At 35.3% G+C, this 24,427-nt stretch overlaps 1 protein-coding gene across 6 annotated transcripts in view; it reads left to right on the top strand.

The window, feature by feature from the left end:
* TBC1D15 (TBC1 domain family member 15) overlaps nt 1-17,060 on the top strand; it is an 81,289-nt gene extending 64,229 nt beyond the window's left edge. For 3 of the 6 annotated variants that reach the window (XM_008004036.3, XM_008004039.3, XM_073020952.1), the window contains 7 exons: nt 1,276-1,392; nt 6,267-6,367; nt 10,119-10,218; nt 10,878-10,975; nt 13,139-13,255; nt 13,779-13,865; nt 15,723-17,060. In XM_008004036.3, the coding sequence (XP_008002227.3) occupies nt 1,276-1,392; nt 6,267-6,367; nt 10,119-10,218; nt 10,878-10,975; nt 13,139-13,255; nt 13,779-13,865; nt 15,723-15,944 (842 nt within the window). In that variant the 3' untranslated portion in view covers nt 15,945-17,060. The remainder of the gene's footprint in view (nt 1-1,275; nt 1,393-6,266; nt 6,368-10,118; nt 10,219-10,877; nt 10,976-13,138; nt 13,256-13,778; nt 13,866-15,722) is intronic. The other 3 variants (XM_073020951.1, XM_037996811.2, XM_037996810.2) reach the window with 3 other exon arrangements.
* Nucleotides 17,061-24,427: the final 7,367 nt, after the last annotated feature.

The following is a 24,427-nucleotide window of genomic DNA, read 5'->3' on the forward strand; positions in this document are numbered from 1 at the left end:
TGTATCCACAATTCTGTGTGTATTTGCTTGCTTTTTAAAAATCAAATGTAGTACATTTTAACAGAAAGCTAAAATATTTGAATAATTTTTTAAATGCCGTTACAGAATCTAATTAAGCTCACATCATATCCTGTTGTTAGATTCCACTCTATTGTATCTCCTTATCTTTTTTTTATTATTACTATTTTTGAGACAGTATCACTCTGTGGCCCATGCTGGAGTGCAGTGGTGCGATCTTGGCTCACTGCAGCCTCCGCCTCCTGGGTTCAAGCCATTCTCGTGCCTCAGCCTTCTGAGTAGCTGAGATTACAGGTGCACACCAGCATGCCCGGCTAATTTTTGTATTTTTGGTAGACAGGGTTTCGCCATGTTGGCCAGGCTGATCTTGAACTCCTCATCTCAGGTGATCCACCTGTCTCGGCATCCCAAAGTGCTGGGATTACAGGTGTGAGCCACCACACCTGACCTCCTCATCTCTTTGTAAAGAGTTTTGAGAAAGTTTTCAGGTTACTCAGTTTAATTGGGGGGAGACAGTTATCACTTTTAAACAATTGATTCTACAGCAGTTTGTTTAAGTTACTTCTTCCTAATTTACTGAGAGATTCAAGTTTGGAGAATTCCTTGTAAAGTCTCTCACATCATGATGCACTTAGGCATCAGTGTTTGTGAATTGAATTGTCAGTACAACTTTGGACACACTCATGATGATGTTTCCAAATCTGTTTCTCATGAAGTCATTTCCAACTTTAATGATATCTAAATTGTGTAGATAGGAAAATAAGGAAATAATTTGTCCTAAAGATGATTGAGACATGACAAAGAATTTGATGATACTTACAATAAATGCAGTAATTGTGAATGAAACAAATCTATGCTTGATTAGGTAGTAGCTTTTTAAAATTAGTTTTCAAGTACTAGTATCTGTGACATGCATTAATGACTGGCATTTTTGTTGGTAATGCAGATTATTACTTAGTGTTGCTTTTAATTCATTGAAAATGTTTTCCACTATGCAGTTGAAAGGTTTCTATGTTTAGATAAAAATTGAAAAATATTTTAAAATCTGCCTATGAGGAGGACTGATTCTTAAAAAAATTCTGAAATGTTACTTTATTGCATATTTGAAATAGAATTTGATGAATTTTTTCTTCATTAAGTAAAGCTTGGTGAGTGAAATTAATAGCAAGAAAAATGACTCTGTACTTGTAAGATGTGAGCTTTATAAGAGTCTGTTTTTTGGAAGCTTTTCAAATATGTGATGATTTTCCTCTTCAGAAAAAGATGTTAACAGAACAGATCGAACAAACAAGTTTTATGAAGGCCAAGATAATCCAGGGTTGATTTTGCTTCATGACATTTTGATGACCTATTGTATGTATGATTTTGATTTAGGTAAGTTCTCCTCTAAAGTCCTAATTTTAAAAGATGTAAATATATTTACTTTAGAATTTACATTTTTAATCCAGTTAGACATGGCTAATAGCTTCATAGGCCTAGTTTTAAGAGAATTTGTTCTCCAGGGGACTGGAAATTTACAAGGCTATGGTTCTTAACCAAGGAGCCCTGGGTTGCTGCAGCAGACTAACTGTAGCACCATGGGATATTTAAAATTTTTAAGGGAATTATAGAGACATCTATAGGACACCACTGTAACTACTAGCTGAAATAGCTAAAGGTTTTAACATTAAATCATTACATTCTTTTTGATGAAGTTATGTCTTTGCAAAGCTGGGTTTTTGGCCTTGCTGTGATAAGTAACTACTGTGTAAAAATAAATGATAAAAATAAATGAGGATGGTGATAGCCAATTGAATTTCAAGGTTTGAGAAGTATTGTAGTGCTCAGTAGGTGGTAAGCTCATAGGACATGAATACTTACTCAATTGTTTTGACCTAACAGCTTAATAAATGGAGTTGTTATTTCTTTGAGACTTAGGAGTGCCTTGGGAAAAATTGCCGAGATACTAAGGATGATAACCATGAACTGAGAAAGTTTGCAAACCATTGTTTGATATGCTTTTCCCATTGCAAAGAAAAATACTGATTGGATATCTTAGATAAGCAGTGCAAAAATTTTGTAGGGCATATAGAACTTACTCTTTTTTTGGTAAATCTCTTTACCAGAAATTTGTTGTAAGAACTGATGCCGGGGCCGGGTGCGGAGGCTCATGCCTGTAATTCCAGTACTTTGGGAGGTCAAGGCAGATGGATCACCTGAGGCCAGGAGTTCAAGACCAGCCTGGCCAACATGGTGAAACCCCGTCTCTACCAAAAATACAAAAGTTAACTGGGCTGGGTGGCACACGCCTGTAATTCCAGCTACTCGGGAGGCTGTGTCAGGAGAATTGCTTGAACCTGGGAGGTGGAGGTTGCAGTGAGACGAGATCGCGCTGCATTACACTCCAGCCTGGGTGACAGAGCGAGACTCTATTTCATGAAAAAAAAAAAAGATAACTGATGGTGGAATTAGAAGTGTGAAATTACCTGGGGAAGGGACGCTAAGGGGTAGAAAACTTAAGGAACCATTATTTTAAGGGACAAGAGAACTTAAGATGTTTATTTAAAGGACCAACAGCTTGTCTAACCATCAACCTTTGAATAAGTATAAATACTAGAAATGTTTGAGTTACCTGCTATGTGAGTGGCTTCTCGCTAAAGGATAGTGGAAATAGATGTTTTCTAGATTAGTAACATTTGAGACATCCTTTAGAGAAGGTGGTTGGATACTTAGCACATTAAAACCAAATGAACCTTGAATTACGGGCACATTTTCTTCACTGTTATTTCTGTGTAAATTTCTCTTGGTTTCCTATATGTAAGTTAGGGGAAGATATACTCTCTGTTTTGATCTTGAGGTATCAGCCTCTTTGGTGACAGTAAGTCAGAAGTTGCAGTTTTCTTTAAAATGTAAAATGTAGTCAGTCCTGTCTATGACACCTATAATGAGCTTCAAGTTGAATTGTTGCAAGAATATTAGTAGAGTGCTTTTCAGGTTACAGAGTGCTTTCATACTTGATTTGATTTTTCATTCTCATAGCAGCCTTTTGAAAAAGGGGGGAAATAATTCTCACTTTATGAGTAAGGTTATTTTTGATTTAGAGTGTGACTTATGGTCACACAAGTAAATAATTGGTCTGGGAGTAGAGACCCAGGTCTTTATTGCGGGCTGGGATTCTTACCTCTACACCTTCAGCACTTCAACCCCTTGCGGTTTATTTTAGTTTCAGTTACCACTGTAGGGAATAGGACCATTCTGCTTTGGAACAGAAGGCATTGCTCCATTCTCTCAGATGGTAATTTTGAGATATGAATTCATACGTATTCTGTAGCAGGAGTTCCTGAATGCTTAATTTTCTCAGGGCATTGTCCCAAACCAGCTAACTGGATAACTTACCCTCTTGATTTGTTTATACTCATGTTGCATTCTTTCTATATAGACATTTCAGTTACCTGAAACATAGTCAAGCTTCCTGCAGATAACTGGCCTTATGTGAAGCCAAGATACTTTTTATAAAAGCAATAGACAACATTTCTTACTCTTTTACTCATAGCAGAGCAACCTGGAATGTAAATTTACTCTGTCTTGTAGGTGATTTCATTATATGGAGTTTGGCTTCTTAACCCATAGGTGAGGTATAGGTGTATTTGCATCGAATACAGTCTCAGTAGGGAGGAATGAGACAAAAATTACCAAAAGTAGACAAAAGAACTTAAGTGTGACTTTGAGTTAGTGAGTGCAGATACTACAGAAAGTTTCTGTGGGTGGTATCATTACTGGGTATGTAATGATGATACTGAATAATCAATGAAAGGTTAGAGTGTGTAATGTTTTTTAAGAATGATTTCTGATCCTCAAGATTTTTGTTTTTTAATTTGATACTCTAAAGGATAAGCTTCAGTAACCTGGAAAATTGAACTATATGCAGTTTAAATTTTCCTTTTTGGTGTAAGCAAGTGTACACTAGGATGATAAGATGTTCATTTCTCACCTCCCACCCACCCCCTTCCTGCAGTGAAACAAATTTGCTATGGAAGTGATTTTAGGGAAGTACTTTAGAAATTGTACTGGTGCTGATTAAGATGTGCATCATTCAGCAGTAGTGAGGAATCTGAGTATCGCTAAATGCCAATTTAAACATCTTTAATCTTTCTTTAATTAAAAGGAATTTGTACATTAATTCCACCCCCCATAACCCATGAGATACCCCACAGAACATCATGTATAAAATAAAATAGATTAAAGGCAACCAGAACATGAAGATTAATTTGACAACTTGCTTCAGCTAAGACTTAACAGAGGAAATATGGTAGTGATTCCATATGGAAACTGAAGACTTAAAGGATTAAATTGGCTTCTTAGGAATTTTTATTCATTATAACTTAATAATAAAGCCCTTTTTTAAGAGAGGAAAGGTGCTTTGTAAATCTTTTGAATAGCACACTTTGAAATATTTCTGATGTAGATCGTACACAGTCAGACTCAGTACTCTTGCACTTTGTTGAATTCAGATTAGATTTCCTTCATACTTTAATTGGTTTAACCTTTATTATTTGTCATTGATTTCACTATGTCAGGTAGGAAAGTTCTAATGATAACAATTTAGTCTTCCATCTATCTTGTTCGTTTTTAAACAGTGTACATTATTTTAGAAACCGTCTGTATAAATTCGTAGAAATGATTACATGTAGATATCTTGTCGTATGTCACTTTTGTCTAGTTTTTTTCTCTAAATGTCTTGGTAACTTCATTGTCTGGTACTGTAATAATTGAATGCCCTCCATGAGAACCCAGGTGCCCTTTTATCCTAAAGTGAGTAGAGCTGTATTTTCCCATAGGGTACAGTGTAGACAGAGTGAGGCTAATAGGACTGTGGAGAGATGTGGCGGTAGATGATTGCACAGAGGCTCACAGCAAATTGAGCTGAAACTTCATTTGTAAGGAGATTCTGAGGTGATCTGAGTGCCTCTGTCTGTTGTATGTTTGATCTGAGTTTTCTCAAGAGATTTAGTTTACCTGCCTTCTGGGATCATTTTTTAAAGTTTTCCTCCAAAACAGAGTAATGTATAGTTATGTATCATTTATATGATAGCAGAACTATCCCCTCCCTCTTTTATTAAATATTTACTTTTACATGGCTTCAGTGCAGATAGATTTTGTTGAACATAAATGTAAGCTATTGATCTGCAAATGAAAGACTATTTTCCAGACTTCCCAAGCTACCAATAAAGACATTTCTACGTGATTTTAATAAATACACAGAAGTTACCAAAGTTGAATGATAATGTTTAAGTAAAAAGGCTTAGTATAAGCTCATGTCCCTTCATTGGTTCAAGAACCTCTTAAGTCTGAAAATTTTTCAAGTCTTGAAAATTGTAAAACAAGGATAATTGAGGGTTTTATAAGAGGAAGTAAAAAAACAAGAAGTTTGACATGTTCAGGTGAAAAAGTAAAACTAACACTTTTTCTTATTTTTAAGCGAGGGATCTGACTCCTTAATTTCCTAGTTTTTATTTTAATCGAGGGCTCTATTACTGTCACTGTTGAGAAATTATAATAACATCAAGAGATATGTAGGTAAGTTGTCACTTCAGGTACAAAATATTGATTGGATTAAGCCCAGTTGCTGACATTGGTTGGGTGTAGAGAGTAACAAAAAAAGACAGACAGACATAGATATGACTGTTTAAAAGAGGCTCTTAATTTTGTAACTCCTGTTGTGTGAATCTAAAGGTCTGATTGTTAAAGCAGTTGAACCCAAAATTCTTATTTTATGTGGCTTGCTCATCATAGTTTGGCATTGCTAACCACTCTGGGCTTGGAACTTTCTGCTTGATTTTTGCAACATTCTTCTCCCTTCATTTTTTTCTTTGCTTCTCTGACTGGTCTTTCTTAAACCTGTCTTTGAGTGTATACTCTTACATTTGACGTTCCTCTTGATTATCTCTTCACTCCTCTTCTGTCTCATGATGCTCTTGCACATTATTTTTAAAATATTACCCACTCTTGATAGTGTATCTGCACTGAGACACATACTAGAAGCTATATATTGCTTGACATCTCAATCTAAAACAACTCATCTTTCTTACTCATGACTAGAGTTCCTCCTCCTCATTTGTATTCTTTTCTTGGTGAATATCAATGTCTACCAATTTCTGAATGCAAATGAGAAAGATACAGTTTTAAGCGAAGTGGTGGTGGTATGCACAACTTTCAGAAGGATACCTAAAACTTGGGTTTTCAGAGACTCTCTTTTCTTTTTTTTTTAGGATATGTTCAGGGAATGAGTGACTTACTTTCCCCTCTTTTATATGTGATGGAAAATGAAGTGGATGCCTTTTGGTGCTTTGCCTCTTACATGGAACAAATGGTAAGAACAGGGATTCCTTCCATTAAACTGATTTTGAAAATTTTAGTTGTATAATTTTATAGTGTAAGGTTGATTTTTATGTTTAGCCAACTATGATGGAACTTAAAATAATTACCTCATGCCTTTTGTTACTTTTTCTTTTTAGTAGCCTTTCAAGGTCTTAGAAATACTGGTGGTGTTTTTAATACAGGAAATAGTTTGTGTCTGTAGTATAGGAATAATCAGGATTTAATATCAGTAAATGCTTATGTTCTTCTAAAGAGCCATGCGTCATTATAGAATATTGATAAAATAGATGAATTCAATTTTGTGGAATAGTTGAACTTTAATATTATCTGTTTCAGAGATAAATCTTAGTCATGCCAAGTAATATCCTTACCTTTTGTGAAGACTTTGAATTTTATCATTATAGCAACTGATTTTTCTCCAGATGTGTTTGAACTATTTGTAACTCTGACACTTTCTTAGGAATTCATTGTTATTTTCCCAGAAGTATATGATTATTAGAATTGAACTGTCTATATATACATGTTAGTACAAAGAACATTTTATCTATTATCATTGTTAAATCTTTGAGACAGAGTTCTAGGATAATAGTGCAGAGAATATTGACAGGGAAATAAAATAGAAAAGTCTCTCAAGCAATCTATTAGAAAAAAAAAAAGCAGAAGGGGTAAGACTAAATAAAGGCTTATGAAGTTCAAAGACCTGACTACATAGGTTGCTGTGTTTCTTCAAAATAAGACTAACATACTGGTTGCTGGGCCTTTATGTTGGACATTGAAATGGCTTGCTTGCAAGGGGATAAACATTTTGAATCTAACCATCTGAAATATTTTCCTGTAATACAGGGTTTAACTCAAGAGTTTTTGGGATACAAATGTGAAATTTGGAAGTGGTACCCTTCTCTTTTTTTCTTCACTTGTATTCTTCCCTTTTGCTTGCCTATTTTTCTTTCTCCTTCGAATTTTCCCTGCTTGTGCCCATTTCCTCAAGTCTCTTGTCCATAGATTCAACTTGTTCTCACTTCTTTCAGTTTTTTTCTAAATGTATACTTGGTAAGATTTGATAGTTTTAAAATGTTCTTTTAGTGTTAAATTCATAAATATTCAAATTGGTTTTTTGCCATAAATTATTATTTTTTGATTATTTGGAAGGATTATCAGTGGAGTAATTTGGTAATGTCATTGTTTGTCGTTGTTCCTTTTTTGATTGATTGATTTGTCTACCTTCTTAGTTCCATTTACTCCCAAGTGCTCTAGAAACCTGAGGCATTTATTATAAAGGTCTATATAGCTGATACCAATTACATAAAAACTGTTGTGTGCCTTCCTTGTGTTTTTGTTGTTTATTCTCTTTTCACCAGAGTTAGTATGTTCCTTGATAAAAGGGATTATATCTTTGTTTCACTGGTAGCATACCAGAATTTTCCTAATGCCTGACATGAGGTTGTTCAACAGATTTTTGTAGAACAAACACGTGAATCTTTCCCCAGTGATTAGTTTAAATTGCTATAGTAGATATTCTAAAAAATATAAAAATAAAGCTAAGATGAACATACTGTAATTAGGGTTGTGCAATAAGTTTTCAATAAAACTAAGCCAATATTGGCATGTAAATATATATTGACATATTAATGCCACATACATACATGCATACACATGTGTGTATATAGATCTCATATGTAAAGACTGCCTTCTGAACGTGTGTAATAAACACTTTATAGTCTGTCATTTTTTGTGTATGAAGGTTCAGTTTCTTTGTTCTATCATTTTCACAGTAAATGCTCTCGTGTTTGCCTTTTCCATTAAGGATGTTCTGTGGATTTTTCTAGTCTTCTAAAAAGTTATCTTCTTAGTATATTGTCTGCTAACATCTTTTCTTTCATAATGTTTCAATAATGAGAGGGCAATACGTGGCAATCAAAATAACCTGTATGATTTTTTTTTCACTGCATTGCCTTTGTTTGATGTCCCTAAATCTTTGCTGCTGTTACTTGATTCTTTGTTTTTGTTTTATAGCTTTACTTCATGTAAGTTTGTACTACTTTGGTGGTGGCTGAACCTAATGTCCATAAATTTACTTTTATTGATGTTTACTTACATCTAATGTAGGTCTAGGCATCGACTTTGTGTATTATTATGGAAATACAAAGTACAAGTGATCTGATGAACTTTGTTATACCCATCATCCATTTTGCCATATAGTTTTAGTTCCTTTCTCCTCTCCATCTCGCCTTCCCCTGCCCCATACAGAGACATTTATTTACAGACACATTTGAAGCCCTTTGTATATCCATTGTTGATCCCACTCTCCCTTCTCCAGGAGTAACCACTTTTTCAAATATGGTGTCTGTCATTATGGATATGCTTCTTTTTTACAGCAGAGTGGGCAGCAAATGGCTGTGCCATGTTAGTTTTCCCAAATCAGCTCTAGTCTTTGGCTGTGTCACAGTAAGAATGATCCTGTTAATCAGAGTTGATTCTGCCCCTTCTCTATAGGTCTCTCTGGTAAATGTGGAGGAACTATATCCTAAAGCCTTGAGTTAGTCTGTTAATAAACGGTTTTCAAAATTATTAAAGAGAAACAGATTTTTGAGAATTAATAGACTTAATTTTTTTTAAACTAAAGAATGAATTGTTTCTAATGTGATAGTTGTATTAAAGCACTATTGCACTGTAAAAGTGAAAAAGTAAGTGTGAAGGAGGAAATGTTTTTCTAAGGCTTTCACTAGGTTAGGGTTAGGTTACCCCAGAGGGATTGGGATTGGGATTGAGTTAAAGAGATCCAAATCATTTAAGAAGCCTTTCAGAGCATCTGTTTTGGTGCCTTCTGGCCCCTTGACTCAGGTGTTGGTGGGGAGTCTACTCAACTGTGAAGATTGCTTAAAGTGTATGAACCCCAGCAGTTCTCAAACTTTGTGACCTCAGGGCCCCTTCACACTCTCCCATATTATTGAAGAACTTTAAGAGTTTTTGTTTATGTGGATTCTATCTGTTGATGTTTATGTGAAAAATTAATACTGAGAAACTTGTATTCATTTATTAATTCATTAACAACACATTCTACCTTAACATAGATTACATTTTTTAATGAAAAGTAACTTTTCCTAATGAAAAATTTACTGACACAGAGATTGTTTTAAATTTTTCATTTTTAAAAATGTCTGGTTTAATAGAAGACAGCTGAATTTTCACATTTGCTTCTGTGTTCAGTCTGTATCGTGTATCGTACAGCCTTTGCCCTTGTGAAAGAATTTAAGTACAAAATCCAGATAATGTTTTAATATTGTTGGTTTTGACTTTATGGATTCTCCAGTGTCAGCAAACCTAAGAAGTAATTCTTTAAAGTGAAATACATATTAACCCTAAAATTAATTTTATTACATGTAATTTGAAGGAATATTTAACAGTGGAAAGAATTTGTGTGTTTCTTTCACCAAGTCTTTTATGCTGTGTAAGAAATAAATATCTCAGTCAGTCAGCAGTTGCTGTGTCTACATTTTTCTTTATCTAAGTCAAATGAATAGAGGAAAAAATAATCCTTAGTTTTGAGAGCAAGGATTCTTTCTCTTTACTTTCCCTTTTAGTGTTGCATTAGGTTTTTGGTTAGTTACACATTTTTTAAGATAACCAGTGTGGTATAAGTTCAACATTTGTCCTTGGACATCATGTTTTAGTTATCAGTCATTATGTACTATAAAATATTTATGAAATATTACTTGTATAATAACAATTATTTCCTTTTAAAGCATCAGAATTTTGAAGAACAAATGCAAGGCATGAAGACCCAGCTAATTCAGCTGAGTACCTTACTTCGATTGTTAGACAGTGGATTTTGCAGTTACTTAGGTAAGTTTAGTGAATCAGAACTATACCCAGCAAATTGCAGAGTAATGCATAGAAAAAAATGTAAAGAACTCTTTAAAGTAGCCAGGTGCAGTGGCTCATGCCTATAATCCCAGCACTTTGGAAGCCAAGGAGGGAGGATTACTTGCACCCAGGAGTTTGAGACTAGCCTGACTAGCACAGTGAGACCCTATCTCTATAGGGAAAAAAAAAATTGCTGGCTGTGGTGATGCATGCCTGTAGTCCCAGTCACTCAGGAGGCTGAGGTGGGAGAATTACCTGAGCCCAGGAGATTGAGGCTATAGTGAACTGTGATCACTCCATGCACTCCGACCTGGGTGACATAGCAAGACCGTGTCTCAATAAAAAAGAACTTAAAGACATATATAGTCTACTGCACTTTCTTCGGTTCCATAAAAGTGTGGGACCAAACTCTCATTGTATAATTCTGCCTTAAACTTGATTCATAAAATGTATTATTTGTTAGTTTTTAAAAACAAGTCAGCCTTCAAGTTTGAAATGATTCCTTAACGTAGAAGACAAATGTATAGGGCTTGAATTGCCTAAGATGCATAGGAAAATTAGAGAAAAGTAACTGTATTCTGATGTAATTAGCATGAGAATAAGTCGTATATGTGTATGTGTTTTTTTCTTCTGCATAGAATCTCAGGACTCCGGATACCTTTATTTTTGCTTCAGATGGCTTTTAATCAGATTCAAAAGGGAATTTAGTTTTCTAGATATTCTTCGATTATGGGAGGTAAGTCCTGAAATTATTATGCAAATGTGATATTTATTATGAAAAGAAACAATTTATTCTGTAGAGTATAAATGGATTATGATAGCCTTACTGAAATATCTAAAGCAAGTATGTTCCAGAATTCTGATGAACTGGTGGCCTCTTCTTAAAAATTAGTCTCATACTGAATATTTGGTCTTTTGGAACTTCATTCTTCAAATTACAGTCTCTGTGAGATTTGGGGCCAAGAGGTATCCCAGAACAAGTTCTCTAGATCATTTATTTGCTGCCTTTGTTCTTCCTTTGAGACACTTGACTTTATGTGAGGCTTTGCCACATCTGTTATAGAGGATTTTCTTATGTTTTTGGTGTACTCCTTTTATTCCATTTTTTACCCAAGGCAACTCTTTATTTTTTCAACTTTTAGGTTCAGGGAGTAGATGTGCAGAATTGTTACAGAGGTAAATTGCGTGTTGCTGAGGTTTGGTGTGTGAATGATTCCATCACCCAGGTAGTGAGCATAGTACTCAATAGGTAATTTTACATCCCATGTTTTCCTTATACCATCCCCCCATGTGTAATCACTATTGTTTATTTTTCCAGGGCAACCTTTAATGAAAAACCAAATCATTTCACATTTTCTTAAGTATTTGTTAATAATAAATCAGTGTGCTTATTTTTTTTTATTTTATTTTTTTTAAGAGAAGGGGTCTTGCTGTGACTGATCTTGAATTCCTGGACTCAAATAATCCTCTTGCTTTCAGCCTTATAAGTAGCTGGGACTACAGGTGTATGCCACTGTGTCCAGCCTGGTGTGCTTTTTAATAGAATGCTGGTATAATGATTGATCATACCGTAGGATAACAGAAATTCTTCCAAGGAAAGAATTGGGAGATAATCCATTTTGATAGTAAATACAACTTTATACAGTGGAACTCTAGTGGTCTCTGAGGTTTTTACAGCTGGAAATGGATTCCTATACTATTTACCATTAGACAAGGCATTGTGCTGGTTACAAGTTAAAAGTGGATTGCTTTGTGCTCACTTCCTCTGTTCTGAAATTAGGAGTAAAACCCACATGCTCTGTATCTGGAATCATACTTAAATGTTTATCAGTTTTGTTAAATTAGTATCTTAATTTGGGAGTTAAAAATGGGTTAATTCATTTATGTCTAGTGTTCCATTATTGGAACGCTAGGCATGTGGGAGTTTATATCCTGCTGCTCAAGATCATCACCAAGTTCTGATTGAAAAATTGAAAAAATTGCAACTTCAGGCATAAATGGGTTTTAAAGGATGAATTAAGAATATTATTACTACATAGCTAGAATAACTCCTCAATCTGTGTTTACTAAATAAATTCAAACTTTTAATGAAACTTTGAGGTTAACTGCATTATAATTAAACTTCCAACAATTGGGTTTAGTTTAAAAATTATTCAACTTGATTTACTCTTTTTGAAAGAAGTAAACACATTTCAGGTATGCTCTAATTACCGTATGGTTTGTGTGGATGTTTTTATGTTTCCAGAAAAGATGTTATTAGGTACATGAAGCAGGGGGAAATTAAGACCCTAAATTCAAGGATATTATCTATATTTAGGAACAGCTGAGCTATTGATAAAGCATTTTATATGTTTGGTTATAAATTTGGGACAGTTAATTCAGTTATTGTCACAATCAGGGATAAAATGTGATACAAGGGTTTTACGTATTTAGAATGGAGAGCTACCTTTGGGTGTTTCTGATTCCATGTACTGTGTAACTGAACCTTTTTTATTTCCAGGACTTAGCTTTAGTCTTTTTTTTCAGATCACAGTGAGAAACTGATACTTTGGAAAAATATTGAAAATATATCTAACCCTTACACGTTAACCTTTTGGCTGTAGGTCCTGCATTAATAACATTTATCATACTGGTTAAGCTCAGTAATTTACTTAATATAGTTATCTTAACCGCATTTAGAGTATATCATATTCATATAATATTAAACTTGATGATAGTTACTTTGTAGGTGAAGGTAAGACTCTCGTTCCCCTCATTTCCTAGCTAGAAAAACCTTGGGCTACCCTAAACAGGCAACATGTACTTTGCATAGAAGTCATTCAATGTTCAGAATTGTATCTGTGAGGAAAATGTTTTAGAATTGATACAGTTTGCAAAATAGTTCTTCTGCCTTCTATAGGTAATGTGGACCGAACTACCATGTAAAAATTTCCATCTTCTTCTCTGTTGTGCTATTCTGGAATCAGAAAAGCAGCAAATAATGGAAAAGCATTATGGCTTCAATGAAATACTTAAGGTAGTTATTCCTTTAATTCAGATTTTAGTGTTCTGGTTCTTCTATTTGGTGGTCCTGATATACAGAACATTTCCTTGGAACATTATTAAATCTCTTGAATAACTTAAATTGTGTCAGTAACTGCTAGGAATGACTATCAGAGAATGACAGTTCCAATACACATTGGCCAGTTATTTTTACCTGGCTAATTAGGAAGAAAAGGAAATTCAACAAATGCTCTTTTATGTAGTTTAGTTTTTCAAAAATTAATTGTCTTTTGATTATAACTTTGAGATGTCAGACTTGGGAGAGCTGCTGGATTTAATGTTCCTTATATAAGACTATTAGCTAGTCTTTAGCTTTAAAACTTAAAATAATCTAAAGAAAGATACATTGAATTTCCTATGTATTTGTAGTATATGAATGTTTTTGTTTTAAGGATTTTGTCTGCAGTGAAATATAACTGGTAATCAGTTGTTTGTATAATAGAATATAATAGTGTATTCACTTTTGATTATCATTTTATTTTGTTGATACTTTTTAGCATATCAATGAATTGTCCATGAAAATTGATGTGGAAGATATACTATGCAAGGCAGAAGCAATTTCTCTACAGATGGTAAAATGCAAGGTATACAGTGTTTCAAGTAATTGCAAGATTTGTTTGTTTTTGGTGGGTTGAGATCAAGAAAGATTTTTCTTCTTGGAAATAAAATAGCAATTTTAGTAAGTTGAGAGCAGACAAAGTATTGACTGGCTTATTGTTTGCTGTTCTAGATTTACAACACTTAATTGAAAACAGTTGACTAATTATGGCAATAGGAAACAGCTAATAATAAGGCAAAATGATAAAAGTAATGAAAATATTTCTATAACAATTTAAGAGGCTGTAAAATTTCAGCAATAATATATTACCCAGTTGAGCTCATGAATACAGAATAGGTTCTCATATTAAATATGCAGAATCTCTAAATAAAAATGAATGCTAATCAAAAATAATTAAATCAGTATTATTTAGCCTGTGTCACTCACTTATATTAGTCAAGTTATTATTTAAAAACAAGGCAAATTTGATTTTTTTTTTTTTTTTTTGAGACGGAGTCTCGCTCTGTCGCCCAGTCTGGAGTGCAGTGGCTGGATCTCAGCTCACTGCAAGCTCCGCCTCCCGGGTTCACGCCATTCTCCTGCCTCAACCTCCCAAGTAGCTGGGACTACAGGCACCCGCCACCTCGCCCGGCTAGTTTTTTGTATTTTTTTGGTAGAGACGGGGTTTCACCGTGTTAGCCAGGCTGGTCTCAATCTCCTGACCTCGTGATCCAACCGTCTCGGCCTCCCAAAGTGCTGGGATTACAGGCTTGAGCCACCGCGCCTGGCCGCAAATTTGATATATTATCTGAATTTGAACCAAAGCAGTGTACTTTTGGTGTGTTTTGGCTTTTTCTTTCTGTTAAGAGAAAGGGCCTTGCTAAATTGCCCAAGCTGGCCTTGAACTCCTGGGCTCAAGTGATCCTCCTGCCTTAGTTTCCTGAGTAGCTGGGATTACCGGTGCATGCACACCACTGTGCCCACCTCATGACTTGGTGTTTTTTTTTTTTTTTTTTTTTTTTGAGACGGAGTCTCATTCTGTTGCCCAGGCTGGAATGCAGTGGTGTGACCTCGGCTCACTGCAGCCTTCTCCTCCTGAGTTCAATCAATTCTCCTGCCTCAGCTTCCTGAGTAGCTAGAATTACAGGCGCCCACTACCATGCCTGGCTAATTTTTGTATTTTTAGGAGAGACGAGGTTTCACCATGTTGGCCAGGTTGGTCCCGAATTCCTGACTTCAGGTGATCCACCCACCTCGACCTCACAAAGTGCTGGGATTACAGGCGTGAGCCATCACGCCCGACCATGACTTTGCATTTTTTTTTTTTTTTAATACTTTAAGTTCTAGGGTACATGTGTACAACATGCAGGTTTGTTACATAGGTATACATGTGCCACGTTGGTTTGCTGCACACATTATGACTTTGCATTTTTATGAAAATTCTTGCTTAGTCCTTGTATCATTTGTTCATGGATCCAAACTGTTACTTGGTTCAGTTCTACAAACATTTATTTGATACCTGTTCTCTTCCAAAGCACGTCAATGAGATACTTCTTGCCTTTGAAGAACTTTGTTTACTGAAAGAGACAGATGGTCTAAGTAAGATATTATTACAAAAAGTAGAAAGAGATAAATGCCAAATATTAGGACATGCTATGTTTGTGGGAATGTGGAGGTGGGATGGAGAGTGACTAATTTGGAAGATACCCACTTAGGGAAAGAAAGGTGGTTAGCATTTCATTTGGAGCTGAGAAAAAAGTTGTGAGAAGGGTACATGACATTCACATTGTTAGGACAAATGCTCAGATTCTGGAATCAATGTAGTCTTAAACAGAAGTGTTACTTTTTGGTTATTTTTCCTCTGTAGTGAAATATGGTTTTGAGTTTGATTTTTCATATCCAGGAATTGCCACAAGCAGTCTGTGAGATTCTTGGGCTTCAAGATAGTGAAGTTACAACACCAGATTCAGACGTTGGTGAAGACGAAAATGTTGTCATGACTCCTCGTCCTACATCTGCATTTCAAAGTAATGCCTTGCCTACACTCTCTGCCAGTGGAGCCAGAGATGACAGTCCAACACAGATACCAGTGTCCTCAGATGTCTGCAGATTAACACCTGCATGATCACTATTCTTGCTTTTTTGGGAAGAGACACTTTGTTGCAACTCTTTTTCAAGTACTTGAAAGTTGAAAATTTAAAATCTTGGTATTGATCATGCTTTAAGGTTTATGTAAAGAAAGTGTACTGATGTTCTTACATTAAAGCTTTACAAAGATTTAAACTAATTATTTTTGTAGTTACTTCTACCAAATAGCCTTTCCTTTTCGATAACATTCCTGAGTATTTTTATAGCCAAGTACATTTTATTTTCTTGCTGATGAACTGGAATTGGATAAATATCGCAAGTGGATGAGTTGGAAATTATGCACTTTGAAAAACATTCGCTTTGTTTACTCTAAGTTTATTGGGTTTGGGATTTGATTAAATTAAATGTGGAGGCTTTCTATAGCATTCTAAGCTGAGATGTAGATTGTTACCCAGTAATGAAATAAAAAGTAAAAATAAAAGGATTTTTTTCTCTATTGTTTACAACAATACTCAGCTTAAATATTTATGCTGGTCGAATGTGATTTAAATTGGACATTTTCATCAATGCAGTCTAATGTGTAGATAAATAATTATTTCAACCATAATAAGTGGATTGGCAGTGTATTTTTTACATTGAACTTTTCTTCACTTGTATATAAAGATTATATATAAGTACTTATTTATGAGTATAAGAAAGGTTAGGCATATTTTCATTAACTGAATAAACTTGATTTATATAACCTGGTTTATCAAAATTTAACATGGCTTCAATATGAGATCTTTTTCAAAACTATTTTCTTAAACATTTATTTCATGAGATTATGTTCAACCCTGTACCTGGTATAATTTTAAAATTAATTGCTTGTAACCTCACTTTACTAATAATGTTTATTATCTTTCCTAATAATGCATTAACTGATTAATCAGGTATTTAAATTTTTATAAAGTACTCTTTGCAAAAAGCTTATTTGAAAAATTTCTAGATGCTCTCATGAGTCTCAAAATAATAATTTTTGTATGTGCACAAAGCTGTTGTTTTTACCATGCAGTATTGCATGATTTTAAGTTATGTGGAATTAACATAACTTATTTTGGTTTAATTGTAAGTTGTTAACTCCTGTATATATCATTAAAATAAATTTGAAGTTGAAGTAGTGTTTTTAGTTAAATTATACTTAGAAATAGTCTGCTATTTTTTTTTTTTTTTTTTTTGAGACAGTCTTGCTCTGTTGCCCAGGCTGGAGTGCAGTGGTACAATCCCGGCTCTCTGCAGCCTCCACCTTCTGGGTTCAAGCGATTCTTGTGCCTCAGCCTCCCGAGGAGCTGGGACTACAGGCTTGTGCCATCACGCCCAACTAATTTCTGTATTTTGAGTAGAGACGGGGTTTCACCATGTTGGCCAGCCTGGTCTCGAACTCCTGACCTCAAGTGATCCACTTGTCTCAGCCTCCCAAAGTGCTGAGATTACAGGTGTGAGCCACTGTGCCCGGCTAATGCTTTAATAGAAGAAAAAACATCCAAGATGGACCTCAATTCATCTCATTTTTATGTGATTAAAATGATCATCTGAATAAGTTATGGAAATGAAAAACATCCCTTTTAAAACTGAAAAAAAATTTTCATTAGCATGGAAATGGGCACTGTTGCCTTGAAGGATATAGTTATTTGATTCTGTAAAGCAACTTACTACAAGTGATGCTAATAATGTAAAGAAAAAAGTTGTGCAGTTCTAAAATGGTCCTAGAGATAGACTTTTTTCCCCCAAGAAAGGGAACAAAATGAACTTTTTTCCTGGTTGAGCATTAACTGACAATCACAACAGTAGAACCGTTAGATTTTAGTTTTTAATATTATGTGTATTATCTTTCATCAGTTAATAATGAGTAAGCCTATTCAGAAAAAGAACATAAACTGATCAAAAACCCAGCATCTCCAGCCTTTCATTTCCTGCTATTCAGGAAATTGCTTAGAACATCTTGATGTCCTCCTTGTTCTTCCTGGACAGTGACTTTTTGGGAGTTTTGCTACTGCATAATGTGATACCCACTTCAGATTTTTTTTTTTTAATCTTAATACATTTAGTAAGTTGAACTTCTGTCAAGTTTTATTACAAAACTACTTGTTAAAACAATTTTTACTAAACTGCATTTCTATCTAGCATATTTTTTATATGGAAGTGATAGTATAGTATAGTTCTAGAAAAAATCTTCATCAGTCCACAGAGTCTAGTTAGCAAATACTATGTGCTATTAAGATTGCTAAAATATATAGTTCAGGTATATTTACTAGTTTTTTTAAAGGTTTGTTCGTTTTCACAAGATGCTCTGTCCCCACCCTTATAACATGTAAAATATGTGCTATATTATGTGGTAAAGTTGTTAAAATTCAGTTTCTAACATTAACTGTTGAAAGTACAGATGATCTAACTTATGATGATTTGACTTACAAACTTTCAACTAAATTTATGATGGTTTTAAAGCAGTGCATTGAATAGAAACCATACTTTGAGTACCCATACAGCCATTTTTCACTTTTACTACAGTATTCTATAAATTACATGAGATATTTAACACTTTGTTATAAAATAGGCTTTATGTGTTAGATGATTTTGCCCAAATGTAAACTAATGTAGTGTTCTGAGCATGTTTAAGGTAGGGTAGGCTAAGCTATGTTTGGTAGGTTAGATGTATTAAAAGCATTTTTTATTAATGATGTCTTCAGTTTATGATATGTTTATCGGAACATAACCTCAGTAGAAGTTGAAATGCATATGTATTTTCAATTCTGGCATGAATCTATGGGAACCTTTTGCATTTAAGAACCTCCCCATTTTAATAATTTCATGGGTCTAAGATTCTTCATCTGTTTATAAGGAACTTTAGTCTTAGTGATTAGATACTAAATTTTTTTTTGAGCAGTGAAAAAGCCTTTTGGGACAAATAATGAGTGATTGTTATGAACTTGACGTTGCCAAGAAATTTTATAGAGGGAGGCCGATGAATTCTTATGTGAAATTCACATATAAGCATGCCCATTATTAAAGACAGTTTGTATAAAGTAACCCTAAATGTTTATTGAAGAACCTACGGCTTCAAATGACTTATGTGCAGATATGTACCAGGAGAACATCATTTTAGCTTGGGCATCTTTTTGGGGTTTTCAGAAGATCCAGGAACCTCACTGTATGCAAAGTCTTGTGGGCGTACCTCCATGTTTTTGGAGGCAGGTCACATAGTTTCTGAAAGTGTTCTCTGATTTTCCTCAAATGTTGGTAACCATTGTTACAAGTTATTTACCAGAATAGTAACAATGTATAACTTATGCTAATGATTTTGTGTGCTGAGCTCCCATTAATTAAAATATCTTCAGAGTGCTTGTTTCCAGATCCTTGGTCTGTATTATTAAGATATATGTCCAGGTGCTACTTCAGGCTTACAGAATCAGAGTCTTTGGAAGTCAGATCAGGAATCTGCATTTTTAACAAGCATCTAGGTGATTTCCTGAGCCTCTCTGAAGCTAGAGCACTACCATTATATATTGTATTTCATATGGTAATCTTTTGATTTATGGCCAAGTGGACAATTCCCTTAGTTTTTAAAAAGATTGTTCTTTGATTTTCTAAAACGGATTTGCTCTAATTCTGGTCGCCATTTTTAGTAAAAAGTGATGACAGCTCAGCCTGTTATATGTAGGTTTCTCCTCATTTCTTTCTTTCTGAAGAAAATTAAGCTTTTTGTGTCACTTCTGAGCACGAAACAAGATTAAATTACTGGAATCTGAAAGGCTTCCATCAGTACCTAATGTCATTACCTGATACTAAGTATCTGTACTTGGACATATGTATATACACTGCCATTTGAATGATGCAACCATATTTGGCTTTTTCTTCCCTTGGGATCTTATGAGGAATTTAAGTTGTGTATTTTTGAGCAGTTTTCTAATTACAAATGCTTTCCCCATTGTTGTAAGCAGGCTTCTATTTTTCAGGCCATCCATCTTGACACAGGGAAAAACGGTGTGTTACCCTTAGATAGAAAGGTTGGGGGAATGTCTACAGTTGTACTAGACATCCACACTCTTTTTTTGATATCCACAGCACTTTCAGCCACCTGGGAAATTACACGGTTTATGAAATCAGTGTTTAAAAGACGTGATTATAAACAAAAGTCTTCTAAGAACAATCAGGAATCAGGAATATCGTTTTTGCCTGATGTGATTCAATCCCTATTGATGAAATCAGGATGTTAGAATAATAGGAAGTGAGCTATTAAATATGCCTCTCCCTCTCAAGTGTTCTGGATAGTATATTGCTCCTCACATACCTCTGTCTCTGCAAAAGGTGACAGAATGAAAAGAAATTCCAGTAAGCTTTGCTGTGATCAGTGAGCAGCAGTCTAGTTTAGTTTATCTTTTTTAATTAAAAAGACCTATTAACTTCTGAGAGGGACTTTTGCTGTGACAGTCAGTAATGTTTCCAACATCACACTAGTCTTATTGGAAGCACAGAATCCAGTGGGTTGGTAGACTTCTTTAAAAATACAAATAAGCCTGTTTTTCTATGGCTTTCAGTGTTGCTTTCCCTGATTGTGTAGGTACTGGAATCTCTTCCATTGGTGTCACTGACTCGCTTTGCAAAGCAAGTTGCTCTCCAGTAGGACAGCCATCATGGTTCTTCTGAATGTCAGCATTAACACTGCATGCTACAGTCACTGTCGGGGGCATGGATATGGAGTATGTACCCAACGATTTTGGCCACATGCTTTTTTTGTTAACTAAGTCAAGTCTTAAATGAGCCAAATGTAGTGTTTGCTGACTAGGAAGTAAGTCATTTGAAATTAACAGTATTTAGGCTATGCATGGTGGCTCATGCCTGTGATCCCAGTACTTTGGGAGGCTGAGATGGGAGTATTGCTTGAGCCCAGAAGTTTAATGTTACATTGAGCTATGATGGTGCCACTGCACTTCAGCCTAGGCAACAGAGCAAGACCCTATCTCTTTAAAAAAAAAAAAAGTTAACAGCATCTAACCCTAATAGATTATATAGAAATTAAATTGTTAGGTTTTTGGAGTGAAATTTAAGTTCTTTTAGTTTTTGTACTTTTACAAGTAATGTTATTATAAACACATCGATGCCCCTTTAGACACTTCTTCCCCCAAATGGACAACATCCACTCTTCTTTTGCACATCAAGGTGTAAAGTGAAGTCTAAAAGCTGAATTTTTTAAACTTGCTCAAATATTTGTCCCAAAGTTATTCAAAAGTTGAGTAACTTTGGGACAAATATTCTTCTTTGATTAACAGAGCTTTTAAGCATTCTGTATAAAAGCTAAAGACTTCTTTTTTTTTTTTTTTTTATACTTTAAGTTCTAGGGTACATGTGCATAACGTGCAGGTTTGTTACATATGTATACTTGTGCCATGTTGCTGTGCTGCACCCATCAACTCGTCATTTACATCAGGTATAACTCCCAATGCAATCCCTCCCCCCTCCCCCCTCCCCCCTCCCCATGATAGGCCCCGGTGTGTGATGTTCCCCTTCCCAAGTCCAAGTGATCTCATTGTTCAGTTCCCACCTATGAGTGAGAACATGCGGTGTTTGGTTTTCTGTTCTTGTGATAGTTTGCTAAGAATGATGGTTTCCAGCTGCATCCATGTCCCTACAAAGGACACAAACTCATCCTTTTTTATGGCTGCATAGTATTCCATGGTGTATATGTGCCACATTTTCTTAATCCAGTCTGTCACTGATGGACAGGAAACAACAGGTGCTGGAGAGGATGTGGAGAAATAGGAACACTTTTACACTGTTGGTGGGATTGTAAACTAGTTCAACCATTATGGAAAACAGTATGGCGATTCCTCAAGGATCTAGAACTAGATGTACCATATGACCCAGCCATCCCATTACTGGGTATATACCCAAAGGATTATAAATCATGCTGCTATAAAGACACATGCACACATATGTTTATTGCGGCACTATTCACAATAGCAAAGACTTGGAAAGCTAAAGACTTCTTAAAGGAGGAGAAACTATCATGGTTCTCACTAGCTTCCTCCACATCCTACTAACTAATAATGTTTTTCTAAACTAACCTTTGAACTTTCTGTGGAGGATGAGTTTTGCCAAAGTTTTATTGACAAGTGAAGACAGAGGAGAAATGAATCCTTTTCATTGACATTTCATATCTGAAAAGCGCTTCATAAGCTACAGCTTACATAATGGATGGGTTGTCTTGGCAAAGGCACATCTTAGGGATGGAATTTAAGGAATAAGAATGTGGTCAGTTCAGATGACAGAATCCTGAAGCCATCAGTCAGACACGGTAGAATCCTTCCCCGATTAAAATTGCTTTTATCAAAAGACAAGCAATAACATACTGGTGAGGCTGTGGAAAAAGGGGAACTCTCATACACTGTTGGTGGGAATGTTAAGTTAGTACAACCACTACGGAGAACAATATGGAAGTTAGTAAAAAAAAAAAACTAAAAGAACTACCTTATGATCCAGCAATCCCACTGCTGAGTGCATATCCAAAAGAAAGGGAATAAGCGTATCCAAGAGATACGTGTACTCCCATGTTTATTGCTGCATGATTTATAAGAGCCAAGATACGGACTCAACCTAAGCATCCATCAACAGATGAATAAAGAAAATGTGGTACATATACACAGTGGAATATTATTCAGCCATAAAAATAAAATTCTGACTTTTGTGACAACACAGATGGAACTGGAGGACATGTTAATTGAAATAAGCTGGAACTGAAAGATAAATATTTCATGTTCTCATTCATATGTGGAGACTAAGAAGAAAAATTGCATTTATGGAGATAGTAGAATGATGGTTACCAGAGCCTGGGAAGGGCAGTGGGGAGGTGGGACAAAGAAGGGGTGGTTAATGGGCTTAAAAATATAATTAGAAGGAATAAGATCTAGTGTTTGGTAGCACAATAGGGTGATGGTAGTTAATAATAATATATTGTGTATTCAAAATAAAGAGTAGAATTGGAATGTTGCTAATGCAAAGAAATGATAAGTGCTTGAGGTGATAACTGTCTGCCCTCCCACCAAAAAAACATCCTTTCTCCAAATATATTCCCCTTGATCCTAACAGGACAACTGAATCATTCAGAACATAAGAATACACCTTCCTTTTAAAAACAACACACACACTTGTAGCAAAGGAGATTCTTTACCACAGAAATTCTCATTTTTATGGGTCACTGAATTTGATTTTGTGACACTTTTTCCCATGTCTGGGTTGCTGAGGTTTCCACAGCCTTCAGCTCTACCCCTCAGAATTAGACATAAATAAGTTTAGAAGAGAGTTTATTCTGTAAGAAGGTTTGAATTATAAATATTGTATTTGATAGCTTCACAATACGGAGTAGATCCATAAGAGGCCTACCCTTGGTCCAGGGTTCACTCATATTTTAATCTCCTAAATTTCCTAAGTTTTCCTTAAAGACTCACATTGTCTAAGAGCATCCCCACGGATTTTAAAAAAATACAGTCTTTGTTGTTAAGCTTGCTTTAAAAAACTGCAGCCGGGCACGGTGGCTCATGCCTGTAATCCCAACATTTTGGGAGGCTGAGGTGGGTGGATCACCTGAGGTCAGAAGTCCAAGACCAGCCTGGCCAACATGGCGAAACCCTGTCTCTACTAAAAATACAAAAATTAGCTGTGTGTGGTGGTGGACACCTGTAATCCAGGCTTCTAGGGAGACTGAAGCTCAAGAATCACTTGAACCCAAGAGGTGGAGGTTGCAATGAGCCGAGATCATGCCACTGCACTCCAGCCTGGGCAACAGCCAGTCTCCATCTCAAAAAAAGGAGAAGAAAAAAACTTAGAAGTTTTATATGCCTTATTTTTATTCTTGTTCTCATAATTTATATGCTATTGCTGACCCAAAGTTTCTTGGCCACAATTTAGAATTTTATACCCATGTAAACACAAATAATGTGAACCGTGTTGATAGGTCTTCTTATCAAATAGTACAACTTGCTTTAGGGGCTTGTTTTCTCAAATTCAAGGTGAAATCAGGGTGGAGTCTGGATGCCTGGGTCACTTTTACAAGGCGCTTTATTCTTGCAAAAGATATAAAGTTTATTCTATAAGCTTTGGAAGTCAAATGTCAGAAAATAATGTAGTCAAACTGAATTGTTCATATTAGAAAATGTCTACTTATGAAGTAAAACAAAAATTTTAAGAGCACAGATTTGAGTCAGTCATGGATTTGAGACCTGGTTCAGTTGCTTCTTAGTTTTGTGACCAGGCCTCTCAGCCCTCAGTTTCTCATCTGTAGATGAGGATATTACTTACCTCAGTTGTGAGGAGTAAATGGAGTACATATAAAATGTCTAATATGGTACTGGGCGTGATAGAGCAGTTACAAATGCTATAATTATTATTTCATGGCAACCAAATACTACCACAAACCATCTTTTTGAATCTTACGGCTATGTGGTTCGCTTTTCCTCCCCATACATACTACCCTGCAGATAGAACCTTGAG

The sequence above is a fragment of the Chlorocebus sabaeus genome, chromosome 11 (assembly GCF_047675955.1).
Source record: "Chlorocebus sabaeus isolate Y175 chromosome 11, mChlSab1.0.hap1, whole genome shotgun sequence".
Classification (NCBI taxonomy): Eukaryota; Metazoa; Chordata; class Mammalia; order Primates; family Cercopithecidae; genus Chlorocebus; species Chlorocebus sabaeus.